Source organism: Mustela lutreola, chromosome 7 (assembly GCF_030435805.1).
Source record: "Mustela lutreola isolate mMusLut2 chromosome 7, mMusLut2.pri, whole genome shotgun sequence".
NCBI classification, from domain to species: Eukaryota; Metazoa; Chordata; class Mammalia; order Carnivora; family Mustelidae; genus Mustela; species Mustela lutreola.
This window is the reverse complement of record NC_081296.1, coordinates 122,496,895-122,514,509: the sequence shown is the minus strand read 5'-3', so window position 1 is coordinate 122,514,509 and position 17,615 is coordinate 122,496,895. Positions and strand designations below refer to the sequence as shown.

The following is a 17,615-nucleotide window of genomic DNA, read 5'->3' as shown; positions in this document are numbered from 1 at the left end:
TACTGTTCTTGGTTAAGGCAAAGATCATGTAGTAGCACATATTACATACAGATACAGCAAATTTGTTCAAGTATTCCAAATTTGTTATCTATGTGATTACAGTTTGGAAATACTGATTTAAAGGGATACTTTATGCCTTAGCATAATTTGCATGCAACTTGACTGTAGTTCTGTTCTTTTTCTTTTTTTAACTTGGGGTTTGCTATGATCTAAATGCTAGGCAAAAAGATAGAATTGAGAGAAGTTGGTTTTTTTTTAGTTTATTTTCTCCTTTTTACCTGTGTCTTAGCCAGCCTGTTACCCCACTCTCTGATTTTTTTCATACTGAGTTCCAGGTGCCTAAAGTCTCAATTGAAATACTCCCCCCTTGCTGTGAAGTGTGTAAACCTGGCGATTCACAGACCTGTACCCCTGGGGATAAAAATATATGTTTATAAAAAATAAAAAATTTAAAAAAAAAAAGAACAAGGTGCAAAGTAATAAACTCAGTCTATGTTCTTTAGCTAAAAAAAAAAAAAAAAGAAAGAAAGAAATACTCCCCCTTATGTTGACAAAAAATTATAAATCTACCTGCCTCTTGCCCAGTCAAGATCACTGTTTTCAGTGGGTTAGTTTTAGCAAAAAGAAAATCAAGCTGATTATTTAATGATGATAAATCATGAGATATTAAAGAACAGTTGGATTTCATGGGCCAAAAAAATAATAGACCTCCACTTAACATTGCTCCATGTACAAAAAGTAACTCAAAATGGATCTAAATGTAAAACTCAAAACTTTTGGGAAAGGAAAGAAGAAAGTCTTCAGGACTTAGTGTATAATTCTTGAAAAATAGTTCTTAACAAAAACATTCATAAAAGAAAAACTTGGTAAATTGAATCTCATCAAAATTAAAAACTTGTTTTCCAAAGACCCCATTGAAAGTGAAAAGACAATCCAGACTGAGAGAAAATACTTGCAAACCACATTTATGATAAAAGGCTCATATCTAGAATATATGAAGAATTCTGAAAACTCAGTAATAAAAAAGCAAATAGTCCAATAAGAAAATGGTCAAAAGACATATTCAGCATTTCACTGAATATATTCACTATATGAATATGGCAAATAAGCACATGAAGAGAATGGTTGACATCACTAGCCATCAGGGAAATACACATTTGGACTACGTTGAGAAATCACTACATACTTATTAAAATAGCTGAAATAAAAAAGTGACAATTCCAAATGCTGGTAAGGATGTGGAGAAACTGGACCCCTCACACATTGCTGGTATAATGTAAAATGGTACAACTCATCTAGGAAATTGTTTAACATTTTCTTTAAAAATAGCATGGGGGACTTCAGTTTCTGGTCAAACATTTAGGAACCTTGGAAGTCACACCTCCCATCCTAACACAAAGAAAAAGTTGAAAACCTGAAAATCAACAGCTGTTCTTTGATCCATGAGAGAATTGAGGACACAGGACAAAACCACCACCTGAAAACTTGAGACAGACAAATAGAGAGGATCACAGGTTACCTGGAAGAGAACCCACCTGAAAGCCACTGTTGGAGCCAGGATCCGGTAGGAATGCTTGAAGAGTAATTGACTAATTACTGGAAACAGAGTATGGACAAGCTTGAGTTAAAAACTCACGGAGACCAGGCCAGGGGCATATTTTTGTGAGTTTTAGTTCCTGGAGCCCCACTAGATTCTCACTCTGAATATTAGAGAAAAATCTTGTGGTTTCAGCAGGGGGGAAGAGAAATGAACCATTCTGAAATATGTTCTCTGAATTTTGTTCTTAACAAAAAGCCTAGCCTCAAAGGAAACTTCTGCTAGAGACTAATCACACTGGATTTTGCCAGGGCTTAACCAACTCTAGGGTAAGAGAACTACCCAACTTTAATCCCTTCTAGCCTCCTGTTTCACCTAAATGGGTTGGGGGTGTGGGAGGAAACCTGGAGAGGTAGTAGTGAAAGTCATGTGGGACCATGATCACTAAAAGCCTAAGACCTAATCATAAAACCATAGAATGTTCCCTTCCCCCTTCACATTACTACCAGTTTTTTAAAGGCTATTCAGTGGAGTTTCTTTTACCCAATCCAGCTGAGTATTATGTCCAACTTTGAAAAGAGAAATTACAAGGCATATTAAAATACAAAAAGCACAGCTTGAAAAGCCCAAGCATCGAAGTCAGATTCATACATGGGAGTCCAAAGAAGTTGGACTCACCAGACTGAGAATTTAAAATAACTATAATTAATATGTTTAGAGCTCTGATGGAAAAAGTACACAACACAAAAGAACAGATAGGTAATATAAGCAGAGAGATGGGACTCTTAAGAGTCAAAGAGAAATTCTAGAAGTCAGAAACAGTGGAATAGAAATGCCTTTGATGCGGTCATCAATAGAATGGACATGACTGCCAGATGGTAATTTAAAGACAAAGAGCACCAATAAAGGTATTTAAGTAATTATTTTTTTGAAATTACAATTACATTTTTTCCTTTCTGAATTCATTTATTTTTTTTTAAGATTTGATTTATTTGACAGAGAGATCACAAGCAGGCAGAGAGGCAGACAGAGAGAGAGGGAGAAGCAGGCTCCCCGCTGAGCAGAGAGCCCGATGTGGGGCTCGATCCCAGGACCCTGAGATCATGACCTGAGCCGAAGGCAGTGGCTTAACCCACTGAGCCACCCAGGTGCCCCTTTCTGAATTCACTTAAGAACAAATAAAACGTTTTCTATAAAATGTATTTTAAGGTCTACATATAGAAATGTAATATATTAGACAATAATAGAACAAAAAAAGGGGGTGGGAATGAAGCTTTATTGGAGCAAGGAAATAACACCAGATGATAATTGAATCCACAGGAAGCAAAGAAGAGAACCAAACTTGATAAATAAGAAGGTTAATATTTTAAAGCTTATAAATAATTAAACAACTTCTCTAGAGGTGCTTGGGTGGCTCATTTGGTTAAGGTCCGATTCTTGATTTCGGTTCGGGTCGTGATCTCACAACTGTGAGATTGAGCCCTGCCTTGGGCTCTGTGCTCAGCCAGGAGTTTGCTGGAGATTTTCTCTCTCCCTTTGCCATTCCCTGCCCAACTCATGCACATGTGCATGCACATGTTCTCTCTCTTCCCTCTCTAATAAATAAATCTTAAAAAAACACTTCTTTGAAACACATAGAAAAACATGTTAATAATTATAAAATGTTTGTTGGGCTTGTGACATGCATAGATGTAATATGTATAACAATAATAGCACAAAAAAAGTAAAGAAAGATCAAGCCAAATAGGAAGAAAGCTTGTCTATCTTATTCATACTGAGTTAGTATAAATCTGAAGTAGATTTTGGTAAATAATATATATTGTAAGCCTTAGAGTAAGCTTTAAGAAAATCACTAAAAAAATGTAGTTAAGGGGCGCCTGGGTGGCTCAGTGGGTTAAAGCCTCTGCCTTCCGCTCAGGTCATGATCCCAGGGTCCTGGGATCGAGCCCCACATCGGGCTCTCTGCTGGGCAGGGAGCCTGCTTCCCTTCCTCTCTCTGCGTGCCCCTCTGCCTACTTGTGATCTCTGTCTATCAAATAAATTAATTAAAAAAATTTTTTTAATGTAGTTAAAAATCATGGGATGCCTTGGTAGTTCTGTCATTGGGCATCTGCCTTCAGCTTGCGTCGTTGTCCTGTGGTCCTGGGATCAGGCCCGAGTCAGGCTCCTTACTCAGCAGAGAGCCTGTTTCTCTTTCTGGCTGCTGCTCCCCCTGCTTGTGCTCTCTCTCTTTGCCAAATAAGTAATAATAATAATAATAATGAAGTAGTTAAAAATTATAAAAGTAATTAAATGTTACATTTTAAAATATCCTTTTAATACAAAAGGCAGTTAAGGACTAGAGAAAAATACAAAAGACATAGAAAATAGTAAAAATAGCAGATGGCAGTCGTACTTAGCAGCTTACATTAAATATAAAATAATTATATTCACTAAATAAAAAGCAGAGATTGACAGAATGGATAAAAACCACAGTCCAGTTATATGCTTTCTATAAGAGGCTCACCTTAGGTTCAAAAGCACTAAATTCAAAGTATAAAGATGGAAAAATTGACACCGTGCAAATGGTAACTATAATCCGAGAGAGTATACTTTGAGGCAAAAAATTATTATAAGAGACAAAGAGGAACATTTTATAATGATAAATGGTCAATAGGCAAGAAAACATAACTTATAAAAACATACACAACCAACAACACAGGCCAATAACACAAAAAGCAAAAACGTAATAGGAGACTTCAATATCCAACTTTTAATTATGAATAGAAAAAGTAGGCATAGGAGACTTCAATACCCAACTTTTAATAATGACTAGAACAAGTAGGCGAAAGATCATCTACTTAGGTAAACGAAAGACTTGAACAACACTGTAAACAAACTAGACCTGACCTCTGTGGGTCACTCTACCCAACAAAGGCAGAAGACACATTATTCTCAAGTGTACATGGAACATTCTCCAGGGTAGACCTTATGTAAAGTCATAAAACAAGTATCAAGAAAACTTAGAAGGATTTCAATCATACTAATATCAAACATGTTGTAGGACTGTAAGAAATCAACTATAGAGGAAATTTTGGAAACTTATAAGTACATGAAAACAAAATGTAATTGAATGTCCAGCTGATCAGAGGAGAAATCAAAAGCATAATAAATACTTTGAGATGAATCAAAATGAAGATACAACATACCAAAACTATGGGATGCAACAGAACAGTACTTAGTTGGAAATGTGTAGCCATAAGCACCTATATTAAGAAAAGATCTCGGAGTGCCTGGGTGGCTCAGTCGTTAAGCGTCTGCCTTCAGCTCTGGTCATGATCCCAGGGTCCTGGGATCAAGCCCTGCATCGGGCTCCCTGCTCAGCGGGAAGCCTTCCTCTCCTTCTCCTACTTCCCCCCCCGCCCACCCCACTTGTGTTCCTTCTCTCTGTCAAATAAATAAAGTCTTCAAAATAAAAAAAAAGATCTCGTTAGTGAATTAACGTTTCACCTTAATGCACTTGAAGAAGAAAGCAAACAAAACCTAAAGCAGACAGAAGAAAGTAAATAAAGATTAGAACAGAAGTTTCAAATGAAGGAGAATAGAAACACAATAGAGAAATCAGTGAAATCGGAGGCTCTTTTTTTTTTTTTAAGATGAATGAAATTGACAAGTCGATAGCTAGATCGACTAAAATTAAAAAAGAAGAGAAATCATTAAAATCAGGAATGAGAGAGGGGACTTTACTAGCAAACTGAGAGCAATTAAACTATAATGGAATGCTATAGACAATTCTATGCCAATAAATTACATAATTTAGATTAAATAAATTCTAAAAGACAACTACTTAGAAAGACAAACGACCAAAACTGATTCAAGAAGAAATATTAATCTGAATAGACCTATAAGAAGAAATTGAACTATACCCACCCACACATACACACACACACAGCACAGACCCAGACAGCTTTGTTGTGATTTCTACCAAATATTCAAAAGAAGAATTAATACCAAATCTTTACACACATTTCCAAAAAGGTAGAAAAGAATGGAACACTTATCAACTCATTCTATGAGGCTAGTATTATCCTGATACAAAAAAAGGGGCAAAAGCATAACAAAAGTACAGGTCAGTACCTTCTATGAATATAGGTGCAAGAATCCTCAACAGAACACTAGCAAACTGAATCCAATAACATATAGAGAGGGTTATATATCATGATCAATTGAGATTTATCTCAGGTATGGAAGATTGATCTATCATTCAAAAATTATGTAATATGCTACATCAGTGAAATTAACAAAAAACTACATAATCATATCGATGCAGAAAAACACTTGACAGAATTTACCTCTTCATGATGAAAATACTCAACAAATTAGGTATAGGAAGAAACATGGTTCAGCTTGACAAAAGTCATCTACAAAACAACCAAAAAGCACCTCACAGCTATCAAATTTAACAGGCAAAGAATGACTGCTTTCTTCCTAAGATCAGAAAGAAGGAAGAATATCTGCTCTCACCACTGTTGTTTGACATTAAACTTGGAGGTTTTAGCCAGGACAATTAGGAGGGCACAAAACGAAATAAGCATCCAAATGGGAAACGAAGAAGGAAAACATCAATCTTTGTAGATGACATGATCTTGTACAGAGTACATTGTAAGGCATCCTCTAAAAACTATAATAAATGGGTTTGGCACTCAAAGAGTGGTGTTCAGATTTGGTAAAACTAAGCCTTTAAGGCAGGCAATGTTTCTTTTTAAGTATCTTGCCTGATCTCTCTCCTCTCCCCAACGGCAAAGACAGTGCTTTGTGAACTGACCTTATGTCTTTCCTGGTCATTCCAAGTCCCTGGTAAGGAATGAATATATCAGTTTAAGACATTGATGTCTTATGCCTTTGAGAATCCATTTAAGCATTGCAATTTAGAATTCAATTGATGTTTATGTTCTGTCATTGTCCTTGAGTTCCCTATCATAGGGAAACTCAGCTTTCTGACATAAAGTATTAGTAATCTATGTAAAATTTACTGAAGATTTCATAGAGAAGAGAGAAATCCCCTTATTAAATTCCTCTTTCACACAAAGTCCACCATGATCTTCCCATCCTTTACTCACTTGGCCATTTCCTTATGTAGGGCCCAGCCTTGATGGATTCTGTTTTTCTGTTTCTGGATCTTCTCTTGGTCTTAGCCAATACCTTCCCAGTTCCTTTCCTTCTGTCTGTCCCCCAAACTCATTACTTTCATATGCACAGCCAGTTAGCTTTTCCCCAGCTCCTGCAAACCTGCACACCCATCTCCCAATCCTCTGCAAATGAGCTCTTTTCTGCCACAGGGAACTAATGAAGAAACATAGTGAGGAACATTACATTCTACAAATTAAACATACACTTATTATCTTGGAAAAATTATTTAGCTACTTGGTGGCTCAGTTTCCTCATGTGGAAAATGGGAATAACAGTAGCAATGTAATAGAGCTGATGTGAGTTAATTAAGAACAATGGCATAGAGAAAGTACTCAGTAGATGCTAGCTATTATTATTATATAATTACTTAGCTAATAATTATTAGTGACAACAAAATTATCATCAAAATGTCACGTCTAGGAGCACCTGGACAGCTCAGTCAGTTGAGCATCTGACTCTTGGGTTCGGCTTGAGTTGTAATTTCATGGTTGTGGGATCCAGCCCCATTGGCTCTGGGCTTGGCTTGGAGTCTGCTTTGAATTCTCCCTCCCTCTCCCTCCTGTTCTCTCTCTCTCACTCTTTAAGATAGATAAATTTTTTAAAACATTGTCTCTGAAATAGTATTTTAATGACATTGCCCAGCCATCTATTAATAGAAATTAATCCTGTGTGGAAAACTATCTGCATGATCTTATATGTCTCTTCTACAAACAGCAAAGTTCAGTGGGAAAACACACAAACTGATAAACTTGAATTGGAATCTTGTCAGTTTGTCAGATTACAAGCCATGTAATCCTACACAGATTATGTAACTCACTTCAGTCTCAGTTAACTCATTTGTGACTTGGGAGTTTTGTGGTTGTCTGTGTCAGTTAATCTCGGTAACTAGGTATACAAGGCACTCAGTAGAGAAAGAGGCAAAGAAGATAGGTGATAAAAGAGTGGCTGTTACTGTCATTGACTAGTAGATGAAAAATAATTTGCTTACAGATGATAGATGTTCCATCCAAAGTCATTGCATCATATAATTCACTAAACATTTTTTTTCTGGTTTTCTGCCTTTGGGCCCTTAAACAGTGATTGACCTGCTGGATGTCTCAAAAAATGTTGGGGAAACATAGAAAGAGATTCCTGCAGTGGAATTTTTTTATCTCCTTCAGTCTGTGAGAGTGGAGACTAGACTTTGAGGACAAAAGGGCTCAGAGGCGGGACCCCTGGGTGGCTCAGTTGGTTGGACGACTGCCTTCGGCTCGGGTCATGATCCCAGAGTCCCGGGACTCCCGCATCGAGTCCCGGGATAGAGTCCCGCATCGGGCTCCCGGCTCAACGGGGAGTCTGCTTCTCCATCTGACTTTCTCCTCGCTCATGCTCTCTCTCACTGTCTCTCTCTCAAATAAATAAATAAAATCTTAAAAAAAAAGGGGGGGGGCGCTCAGAGGCATAACTGGTCTGTGATGCTCCCAACAGAAAGCCTTAGAGTCACTGCCTAACACCACCAGAGGGCGTTCGAAGACCACACAAGACTGAATTTGGGGCCCTCCACCTCTTTAAGTCCCTCTCTGGTATAGGGCTGCACTCTCTGCGGGAGGTCCCATACTTAGGATCCTGACTTGTTCTCTCTCTGCATTCTCCCTGTAGGTACTGTGGGGCCAGGAGATTCCAGGCTACCTAAATCACCTCAGCTACTGCATCCCCTTTGTGCAGAGCTGCCTCCCCAGGTCTGACTGATGCCTTTAGCCCAGCAGAACTGCATAAGCCCTGTACTCCACAGCAAGGACACATAACAAACCACAGATGAGAAAATCTTCCACATCTGGTGCTCTGAGGGGCTGCCACCCAGCTGGGCTCTATACTCTTCAGCTATTTCCTTGCCTTCATGCTTTGTGCTCAGCTTTCTCCTATTTGTTCTCACCTCCTTTTTCCTTGCCATCGTGGATTAACCACAAGAAACCAGGGCTCCTGAGCATCAGCTGCCTCTAGGCAGTAATAACCAGCACTTCCCGCCAGTCCACTGAACCTGCCATTCCACAAACATACTGACACACATGTGCACACACCCAGGTGCACCTGTGATCTGCACATGGTGGGAGTCTGACTAGGAAGACACCGACTGGGACAGTGGCCCTGGAAGGTGTCTCTGAGGCCTGCCTTCAGCATAAGTTGCCCGCTTGTATCATATCACCATATCAACGTTTCCTCCTATGCTGTGAAGGCATGTTGTCCTTGCAAATCACATTTTTCTTGACCTGGAAAATCTCTTTGGGGTGAATCAAAGTTTTCCTCAGGCATTGGGAGAACAAGAAAAGAACTCCAAATTCTACACTGGATACTATGTGAGAAAACATCCAACTCCCAGAAAATCCAGCTCTACACCAACAAAGGCTCAGCAGGAAGATTCTTCAGGGCCTGCGTGGTGATTTTTGTGGGAGGAGGCCTGGATAAGCAAACTAAGTACATTGGAGTATGGCCCTTTTTAAGCACACAGGAAAAACATCTTGAAAAGCCCCTTGTAAAGGGGTCTACTAAGCAGTTCCTTGGACTTTACAATATTGTGAGGACCCCAAGAGCAGCATTCTGTCCCCTACCCTTCCTCCCTTTCTCATCAAGGAAGGCGGGAAGCACCACAGTTATCATCCATTTGCCCCTTTCCCTTTGGTTTGCTCTGGTAATTACTTTTACCATGAGCTGTCTCTGAATATAAAGAGGAGAGACCTTATAGATATCTATATGTAGATATCTGTCTCTGTATATAAAGAGGAGGGACCTATAGATAGCCAAGTCTCAATCCATTCCATGTGCTTAGGCCACAGTTTCTGATGAAAATAGTATCTCTTACTCTTCACGAGAAAAAAATCTAGGCTCATCATCAGTTTACCCCAGCTATAATCTCAGTAACCTCAGCTTTCCTACAACTGCTACTGGTTCTACATTTATTAAAGTGGCAGAGTTAGAGAATGTGAAATTGAGTAAGACCCTTATTTTACAGAAGTGGAAGATGAGTCCAGAGAAAAAAGATGACTTGCCCAAGGTCACACAGCTGATTAGTAGACGATTCTGGGCTGAAATTTAGTTATCCTGACTACCAGTAGAAGAAATCCTCCTGGTCACTGTCAGTTTAAAGGGTTGGGTAGAAATTGCTATTTTTTTCCAAAGGCGATAAAGCCTGCATGTCTCCATTTGTGAATGTGGGTGAGGATACGAGCTCCTGAAAGCAGGTACAATGGGTACAATGTTTTTGACATTTATAACAATGGTAGGTGAATACATGCTAAAAAAAAATGTTAATTGAATGAAAAATGTTAAACAGGCTCCACTTGGTATATTTCAGGCTCCTCTAGTGGGAAGTACAGAGCTCTAAAACTTTAGCTCAGCTTTGGCCCACTCTGGCTGTTTTTTGTTTTTGTTTTCTTTTTCCAAACCAGGGAAGAAACTGCCTTTGAGCAGACAAAGTAGGCCACAAAAATCCTTAACAACACCAACTTAATCAAGACACCAACATAGAAGGCTTTTATTAAAATAATCTACATCATCATTAATTCAATGTACATTTATTTTATTTTATTTAAAAGATTTTATTTATTTATTTGACAGAAATCACAAGTAGGCAGAGAGGCAGGCAGAGAGAGAAGGAAGCAGGCTCCCCACTGAGCAGGATGCAGGAACCCTGGGCTCATGACCTGAACCAAAGGCAGAGGCTTTAACCCGCTAAGCCACCCAGGTGCCCCTCAATGAACATTTATTAAGCACTTGCCATACACTAGGGTCTTGTATAGATGTTGGAGATTCAAACAATAAGACTATCCTCTTCATGTTGCTATATCCTTATATATGTTGACCCTTGAACAACATGGGTTTGCACTGTATGGGCCCACTTATATGCTGACTTTTTATATAGTACTGTAAATATTTTCTTAATATTTTACTGTAAGAATACAGTATATAATACATATACAAAATATGTGTTAATTGACTTTATGTCATTGGTAAGGCTTCCAGTTAACAGCAGGCTATTAAGGGTTTTTTTGGGGGGTCAAAAATACATGCAGATTTTTTACAACATTGGGTTAGCACCCCCAGACCCTGTGTTGTTTAAAAGTCAACTGTATAGTGAAGGCACTGACTTTATACATTAATTAATATATTGTGATAAGTGCTTTGCAATATGTATGAATCATAGTTTTTGAAGTTCTGAAGAGGGATGAACTTAACACTGCCTGCACAGTCTGGAGGCTTCATAAACCTGGTTTCCCTGGAGGTGCATTTTGTATTTATGAAAGTTCACAGAATACTCAGGGAATGGTGTCTCCCTCTAGGTGGAATATGGAGTGAACACTAGGGTATAGAGGCTGGAAGGCAGCCTTGGACTTCAAAGTTATAGCACACAAGGCTTGAAATTGCACGCTAAGAAAATCAGGATGAAGACTATAGGCAAGGGCAGGAGAATCCCCACCCTCATTTATATCTTTTGGTAACTTCCAGTAATGTCAAAGACGGACTTGGGAATCACAATCAAGTTTCTTTACTCTCCTCCAACCCATATTTGACCCTCTAGCCCACTCTAACAGACGTAACTGTTAGCGGAGCAGCCTAAAACCATTGGAGAATGGCTTAAGGAACACTTTAATACGTGGGAAAATAGTAAGATTAAACCAGGGACTTCTTAGTGACAAGAGAGGCAAATACAGATGGGAAGATTTCAGAGATAGCATGGGAAATGTTACTCCATGTTACCTGCACTCTGTACTATTACCTCATCTCAGATAGTACTTAATCAGTGAGACTTTCTCTGACTCACCCTGGCAAATGGTACGTGTGGCAGCTGTCCCCTAAACTACCAAATGCACACGTTCATTTGTGAGCCCATCTAGCTGCCCACTTTAATATCTTTCCATCTCTGTATTCCTTTAGCCTTGATCCTTTAGCACACCACAGAAAGGTGCTGGGGTTACTGAATGAGTAGAAAATAGATTCATAAGTGACTGGATTACAGGCCATCTGGCGGCAAAAGCACTACTATTAAAGGTCCAATGATAACTGATTACCATTCGACCTAAGCATTCATAGCAGCTTTACCAAAAACAAAAAAAAATTTTTTTTTTTTTTTTACGCTGTAAAGCTCCCCTTCCCACAAGTAGGCACAGAGCGTAGAGTACCGGCTTCAAAATAATTTTTTTTCTTAGCTGATTTTAACAAGTATCTATGTGCAAGTATCTATGTTGTAAGAAGATGTCAGTCCAGAAAATGGGGGTATCGGTTTCCATGTCAGCGGACAGCAAACCCACCCAATTCAAGCGTCTAAACCCCAATTGCTGGCCAACGCGTCGGAACCAAAGCGTTAGCGCTTGAATTTCCGGGCGGAGGCGCAGTATGTCGCAATGGGTCGATTGCTTTGGCCTGGCGGAAGTCTATCAGGAGAGGACCGCGGCCGCGAGGACGGCGGGAAGGCGGGCAGCGTGTGATGTCCTCGTCGCCCGAGAGCTTGAGCTGCTGGGTTTCGGGAGGCCACGCTGGCCCTGTTGGCACGACCAAGCAGGTCGGAGAGTTCAGTCGTGTTTGCACACGCGCTGGTCGAGTCCCGTTGTTGGCCATGGAGAGGTGAGAGCGGAGAGACCCGAGGCAGAAGTGTGAGGGCGGGATTCTGGAAGGGGCGGGTCGTGATGCGGGGCATCTGCGCTTCGCGGGGCGGAAGGCGGGGACCCGGGCGCTCAGGGGGTGGCCGGTGGGTTGGGGGTCTTCAGGCCGTCTGCGTCGAGGGTGACCCCTGCAGGAGGTAACAGAGGGACCAGCCGTCGGAGCCAGATTCTGACCCAGGCGTGGGTAGTCACGGAGCCTGCGGGCCGCGGCCGCCGGGACGAAGCGTAGTTCCTTCACTGTGCGGTTTTCCGCGTGTCCGTGCGTCAGCTTCCCAGTTTCTAAAATGGACTTAATTCGTATTTCACATAGTCGATCGAAGGATGTATAAAGAGTTCAGCTCAGCGTCTTCCAAATGGTTGGGACTCCCCTTGGGTTGACCGCTGGGTTACTCTGTGTTCTCACAGCTCTTTCCCCTGCCTCTCTCGCGTGATGCTCTTGTGTTCTCTACGTGCGCGCCCTTCTACACGGAGGGCCCTTCGAATGAGGACTCTGCTCCATTGCCCAAGGCAGTGCAGGTTGACTTTGGTGTCAGCGGCGGGAGGATTAGGTCCTGGAACCCTTTAGACCTCAGCGGGAATCCATGCAACTCCTTTGAGTTGCTTAGTGACCCGGGGCATGTTGTTTGCTTTTGCAGACCTCGGTCTGGTTCATAAACACAATAATTGGGATAAAGCTTTGGGCTCTCCTTCCAGTCTGACTTAACTCCAGTTGCACTAAGGAGGCCATGGACAAAGGCCACTTAATCGTAAACACAAAACGGTCTGTGTTTTTGAGGGACTGTAAAATTTATTTCTGGTGGCCTGTGAGGCAGACAGAAAGTACTGGATTCAGCGCTCTTAAACCCTGCCAAATTACTGGAATGAATAAAGTCATGCACCGTCTTTCCTTGTAGCGGTGTTATGTGAAAACAGCATATTGTTATATATATCCTATAATTACTATGACGTCTTCAAGGTGGATTATATCTTCTGATAAATATTACTAATCTTTTTTTTTGTTAAAATCTTTTTTTGTTTAGATTTTATTTATTATTTGACAGAGAGCACAAGTAGGCAGAGAGGCAGGCAGAGAGAGGGAAATGTGAGGCTCTGATCCCAGGACCCTGTGATCATGATCTGAGTGAAGGCATACGCTTATAACCACTAGCCACCCAGGAGCCCCTAAATAGTCCTTATCTTTATGGAAAAATATTTAGAAGAGGGTTTTAAAGTAACAGGGATACACTAAGTAATATTCTCAGATAATGCCTTTGAAAAAATGATGAATTTGATGCTTCGGCTCCTCTATCTGTTCCCTCAATTGCCCTTGCTGATAGCATCAGTGACCCACTACTTTCTAAATCTAATATTTTTTCATCTTTATCCACCCTGACTGTTCTATAGTATATGCTACCAATGCTGACTTCCTGCTTTTTGAAAACCATGCTCTCATTCATAAACTCACTGTGCTTGCTTCTCCACCCCTGCTCCCTCCCCCTCCTTTTCTTGTTAGGTTGCAGTCCTCATTTTCCTTCATGATTTTTTGGGTCTATCCATTAATCTATATTTTTCAGCACTCCCTCCTACATACTTCTAATTCTACATGTCCAAAACCACACTTGACGACTTCTTCAAACTTTGTTCATCACTCTACGATAAAATACATAATATTCACCTATATACATGTATTTTCACCTTCCTCAGCCCCCATTACCAGAATTCACCAGGATCTTTAGTTTGTCTCTTAAATGTCTATATTCTATTCCTACTACTTTGCTTTAGTCCTCAGTTATGTCTTCTATTCCTGCTCATACTCTGATATTTCCTACTCATTGGGAAGGAACTTTGAATGCCCAGGGTCTAGGATTATCCTGAGGCTTCTTCATGCACATATTTCGCTTCTACCCTGGAATGGCTGTCACGATATCTACTCATGGTCCCTCTGTGTGGCCCCTCCACGCTTCTCATAGCATAGAACACTCTCCTAAGGGAGTGTTCAGAAAAAGAATATCTGGAGACTGAGTTCCAGGCGAGCCAGGTAGAAACTACTTCTACCACTACTACTTCTTTTTTCTTCTTGTATATCTCTCTAGACTTGGAAGTAACCCAGGTTCATTATTGTTGCATTCTGTTAGTTACAGGCCAACCACTAAGGCCAGTTGAGCCCAGATTTAAGGAGAAAAGAATTAGACTCCATCTCTTGATGGCGGAATGGCAAGGTCACCTGGCATAAGAGAATGTGGGATGGATGATATCTTCAGAAAATACCATCTGTCAGATACATGTAATACATGTGTATACTATATATATACATAGTGCTAGTTTTTCCCCCCAAAGAACAACAATATTCATAAACTAGTCTGAACTTTTTTTCTGTTATTTTGTAGTGATCAGTGATATGAGTGTCACTTCCTTCTTTCCTCCCTATTACTTTTGTAGTAGTGTTCATGGCTGCTGTACACAAAAATGAATCTTAAGACCAGGTAACCACCATGCAGGAAAAATGACAGTTGCCACTTTAAATACCTGGAATGGTGGGTCTACCCAGCTCCTTACCTTTAGTAAGTCACCTTCATTAAGAGGAAAGGGGTGTGGCTTCTCAGTCCCCATCACTAATCACAAAACAGAGAACAGGGTGCCTTCTTTCTCCCTGTAATTTAGATGTGATACATGTAATTGCAATTTACTGGAGTTTCTCTAGAGCGCATTAGCAGATTACCAATCCTTTTTTATAGTGCTTTATTTCCAGAAATTCAACGAATAACCACTCCCATATACTTTTTGCCATTGGGAGAACATTCCTGTCACGTATTTAAAATTATATTGATAGGTAATCAGGTGCAATTTTGAGTTTAACACAAGGTCTTTGGAATTGCTCTGGTGGTCTCCTGATGTGGGCCCTAGGGCCAGATAGGGAAAGGTGCCTCAGTCTGATTAACCTCAGTTTGCTGTAACGTGGTTAGGTTAAAAGAATGTTTCAGCGATGAATGACATTTCTGATTTTGTCTACCTCCTAGGTAACCCTGCTTGTCAGTGGCAGTTACAACTCTAGATGTTTGTGTGTCCCTCAGTATCCTCTTAGGGACACAGTGCTTCCCAGACTCTGTCCCACGTCCACATTTTTTGGAAATATCTGTGTGTCATTTTACTATTTGCATTAGTTTTCTACTGTTGTGTAACAAATTACTATAAACTTAGTGACTTAAAACAATACAGATTTATTACTTTACAGTTCTGAAGGTCTGAAGTCTGATGGGTGTGTCACTGGGCTAACATCAGGGTGTTTGTTGTCAGGGCAGGACTCCTTTCTGGAGTCTTTGGAGAAAACCTGTTTTCTTGCCTTTTCCTGCTTCTGGAGGCTGTCTGCATTTCTTGGCTTGTGGCCCCTTCCTCCATCTGCAGAGCTGGCAGTGGAGGGTTGCGTCCTTCTCACTTCTCATCACATCACTCTGACCTTTTCTTTTGCCTCCCTTTCCCACTTTTAAGGACCTTGGTGACTCCATTGTAATTGTCTGGATCATCTAACTGTTAGCTACCTTAATTCTATCTGCAACCTTAATTCCTTTTTGCTCTGTATGATAATATAGTCACAGTTTCCAGTGATTAGAATGTGGATGTCTTTGGAAGTGGTGGGGAGCTATCCTGCTTAGCACAAGGAGAGTTTTATTATTTTGGAGGAGTCCTATTTGAGTATGATAGGAAAAATGTAGAACTATCTCACAAATAACATCATCATCATTACAATCTTCCATTAAAAAACTAAGACATGGGGGCGCCTGGGTGGCTTAGTGGGTTAAGCCGCTGCCTTCGGCTCAGGTCATGATCTCAGGGTCCTGGGATCGAGTCCCGCATCGGGCTCTCTGCTCAGCAGGAAGCCTGCTTCCTCCTCTCTCTCTCTGCCTACTGTGATCTCTCTCTGTCAAAAAAACAAAACAAAACAAAACAAAACAAAAAACTAAGACATGTTAAATCTGTTTGAAAAGCAAATGACAAGCTTATGCATATATATCAACTCACTAAAATCATTAAATAATGATCTAAAACTATCCACAAGTTACCACTTTACCCTTAAATTCTTTTCAAATTTAATAATATCCAAAGAAATACAAGTCAGTGAAAATTTAAATAGTATTTTCTACCTGTTTGATTGTCAAAGATTAAAACACTTGCTAATGTACAGTTAGTGAAATGATTAGTGAAAATGTACACCAATATGCACATTCATTCATTGTTGCTATTAACAAGTTTGATGTGAATTTGATAAATTTGTCAAAATTTAAAATGGGTATTCCTTTGACCTAACATTTCCACCTCTGAAGTAAATATTCAGATGTTCTTTATAATGTTATTTGTAATTTTGAAGGAAAGAAAAAATGAGGTAGTTTATATGTCTAAAATAAAACTTTTACATTTATGTGTGTATATCTACATGTTAGAATGATACCCATCACTTTAAAAATGTATGAGTAGAGGACTTGTAGTTCTGGCCAAGATGGAATATAAGTATCCTTTAGTACTCCCTCTTAACAACTGAAATCTCTGAATGTAATACAACAAACAAATATAGGAAGACGCTAAACAGGGGAAAAGAGATGACAAACTGTCTAGGAATCTCATAAAATGCAGTTAAGAAATAAGATGAAGTAGTCACCTGCCTTTGGGGTATTGCATACGTACCTTCTGTTGAATAGCAAAATGTATTTTTAAAAAAACAGTCCTTTGTGGCAAATTCAGACCTTCCTAGGCCTGCCTCTACAGAGTTACTCCTTACTTTTGGAATTGGTACACTGGGGGCAGGATAGCTGAAAGCCAGATGACAATCCCTCAGGAATCCCATGCTTCTGAAGAAACACTCTTGTAAATGCTGTATATACAAGGAGGTGAGAAATATAATGGTTTTATTAACAAATCTCTAGTTCTCCTTGAAAGGCATTGACCTAGAAGTTGTTGAGACCCTTGGCTCACATAGCAGCTTCTGAGGAAATCCTTTTGAAAAGCAGTGAAATTTTAAATTGCTCAGAACATGATTACAGGGAAGGAATTTGGGGATTCTGGAAAAGAAGAGTTTGTGAAATAGATCATAATCTTCTTGAGCAGGGCATGCCAGGGCAAAGAAGAGGAGAGGTAGGGTGGTGACAGTGGAATTTATCTTTCTGGATGATTTTATTCATTTGTGTCATCTACTCAGTCTTAGGCAATGTAAAAATTCACTTTGGAATGATCCTGGGAACTAAGAAACCTATTCTCTGGTTCTACAGGATTTTTACTTCGATTTTTGAAATACTGAAAATAGATTA

General features: G+C 40.0%; 1 protein-coding gene across 1 annotated transcript in view; it reads left to right on the top strand.

The window, feature by feature from the left end:
• The first annotated feature begins 12,071 nt into the window (after window positions 1–12,071).
• LOC131836745 (uncharacterized) overlaps window positions 12,072–17,615 on the top strand; it is a 50,773-nt gene continuing 45,229 nt past the window's right edge. The window contains exon 1 of the mRNA XM_059182456.1: window positions 12,072–12,301. Within this exon, the coding sequence (XP_059038439.1) occupies window positions 12,074–12,301 (228 nt within the window). The 5' untranslated portion in view covers window positions 12,072–12,073. The remainder of the gene's footprint in view (window positions 12,302–17,615) is intronic.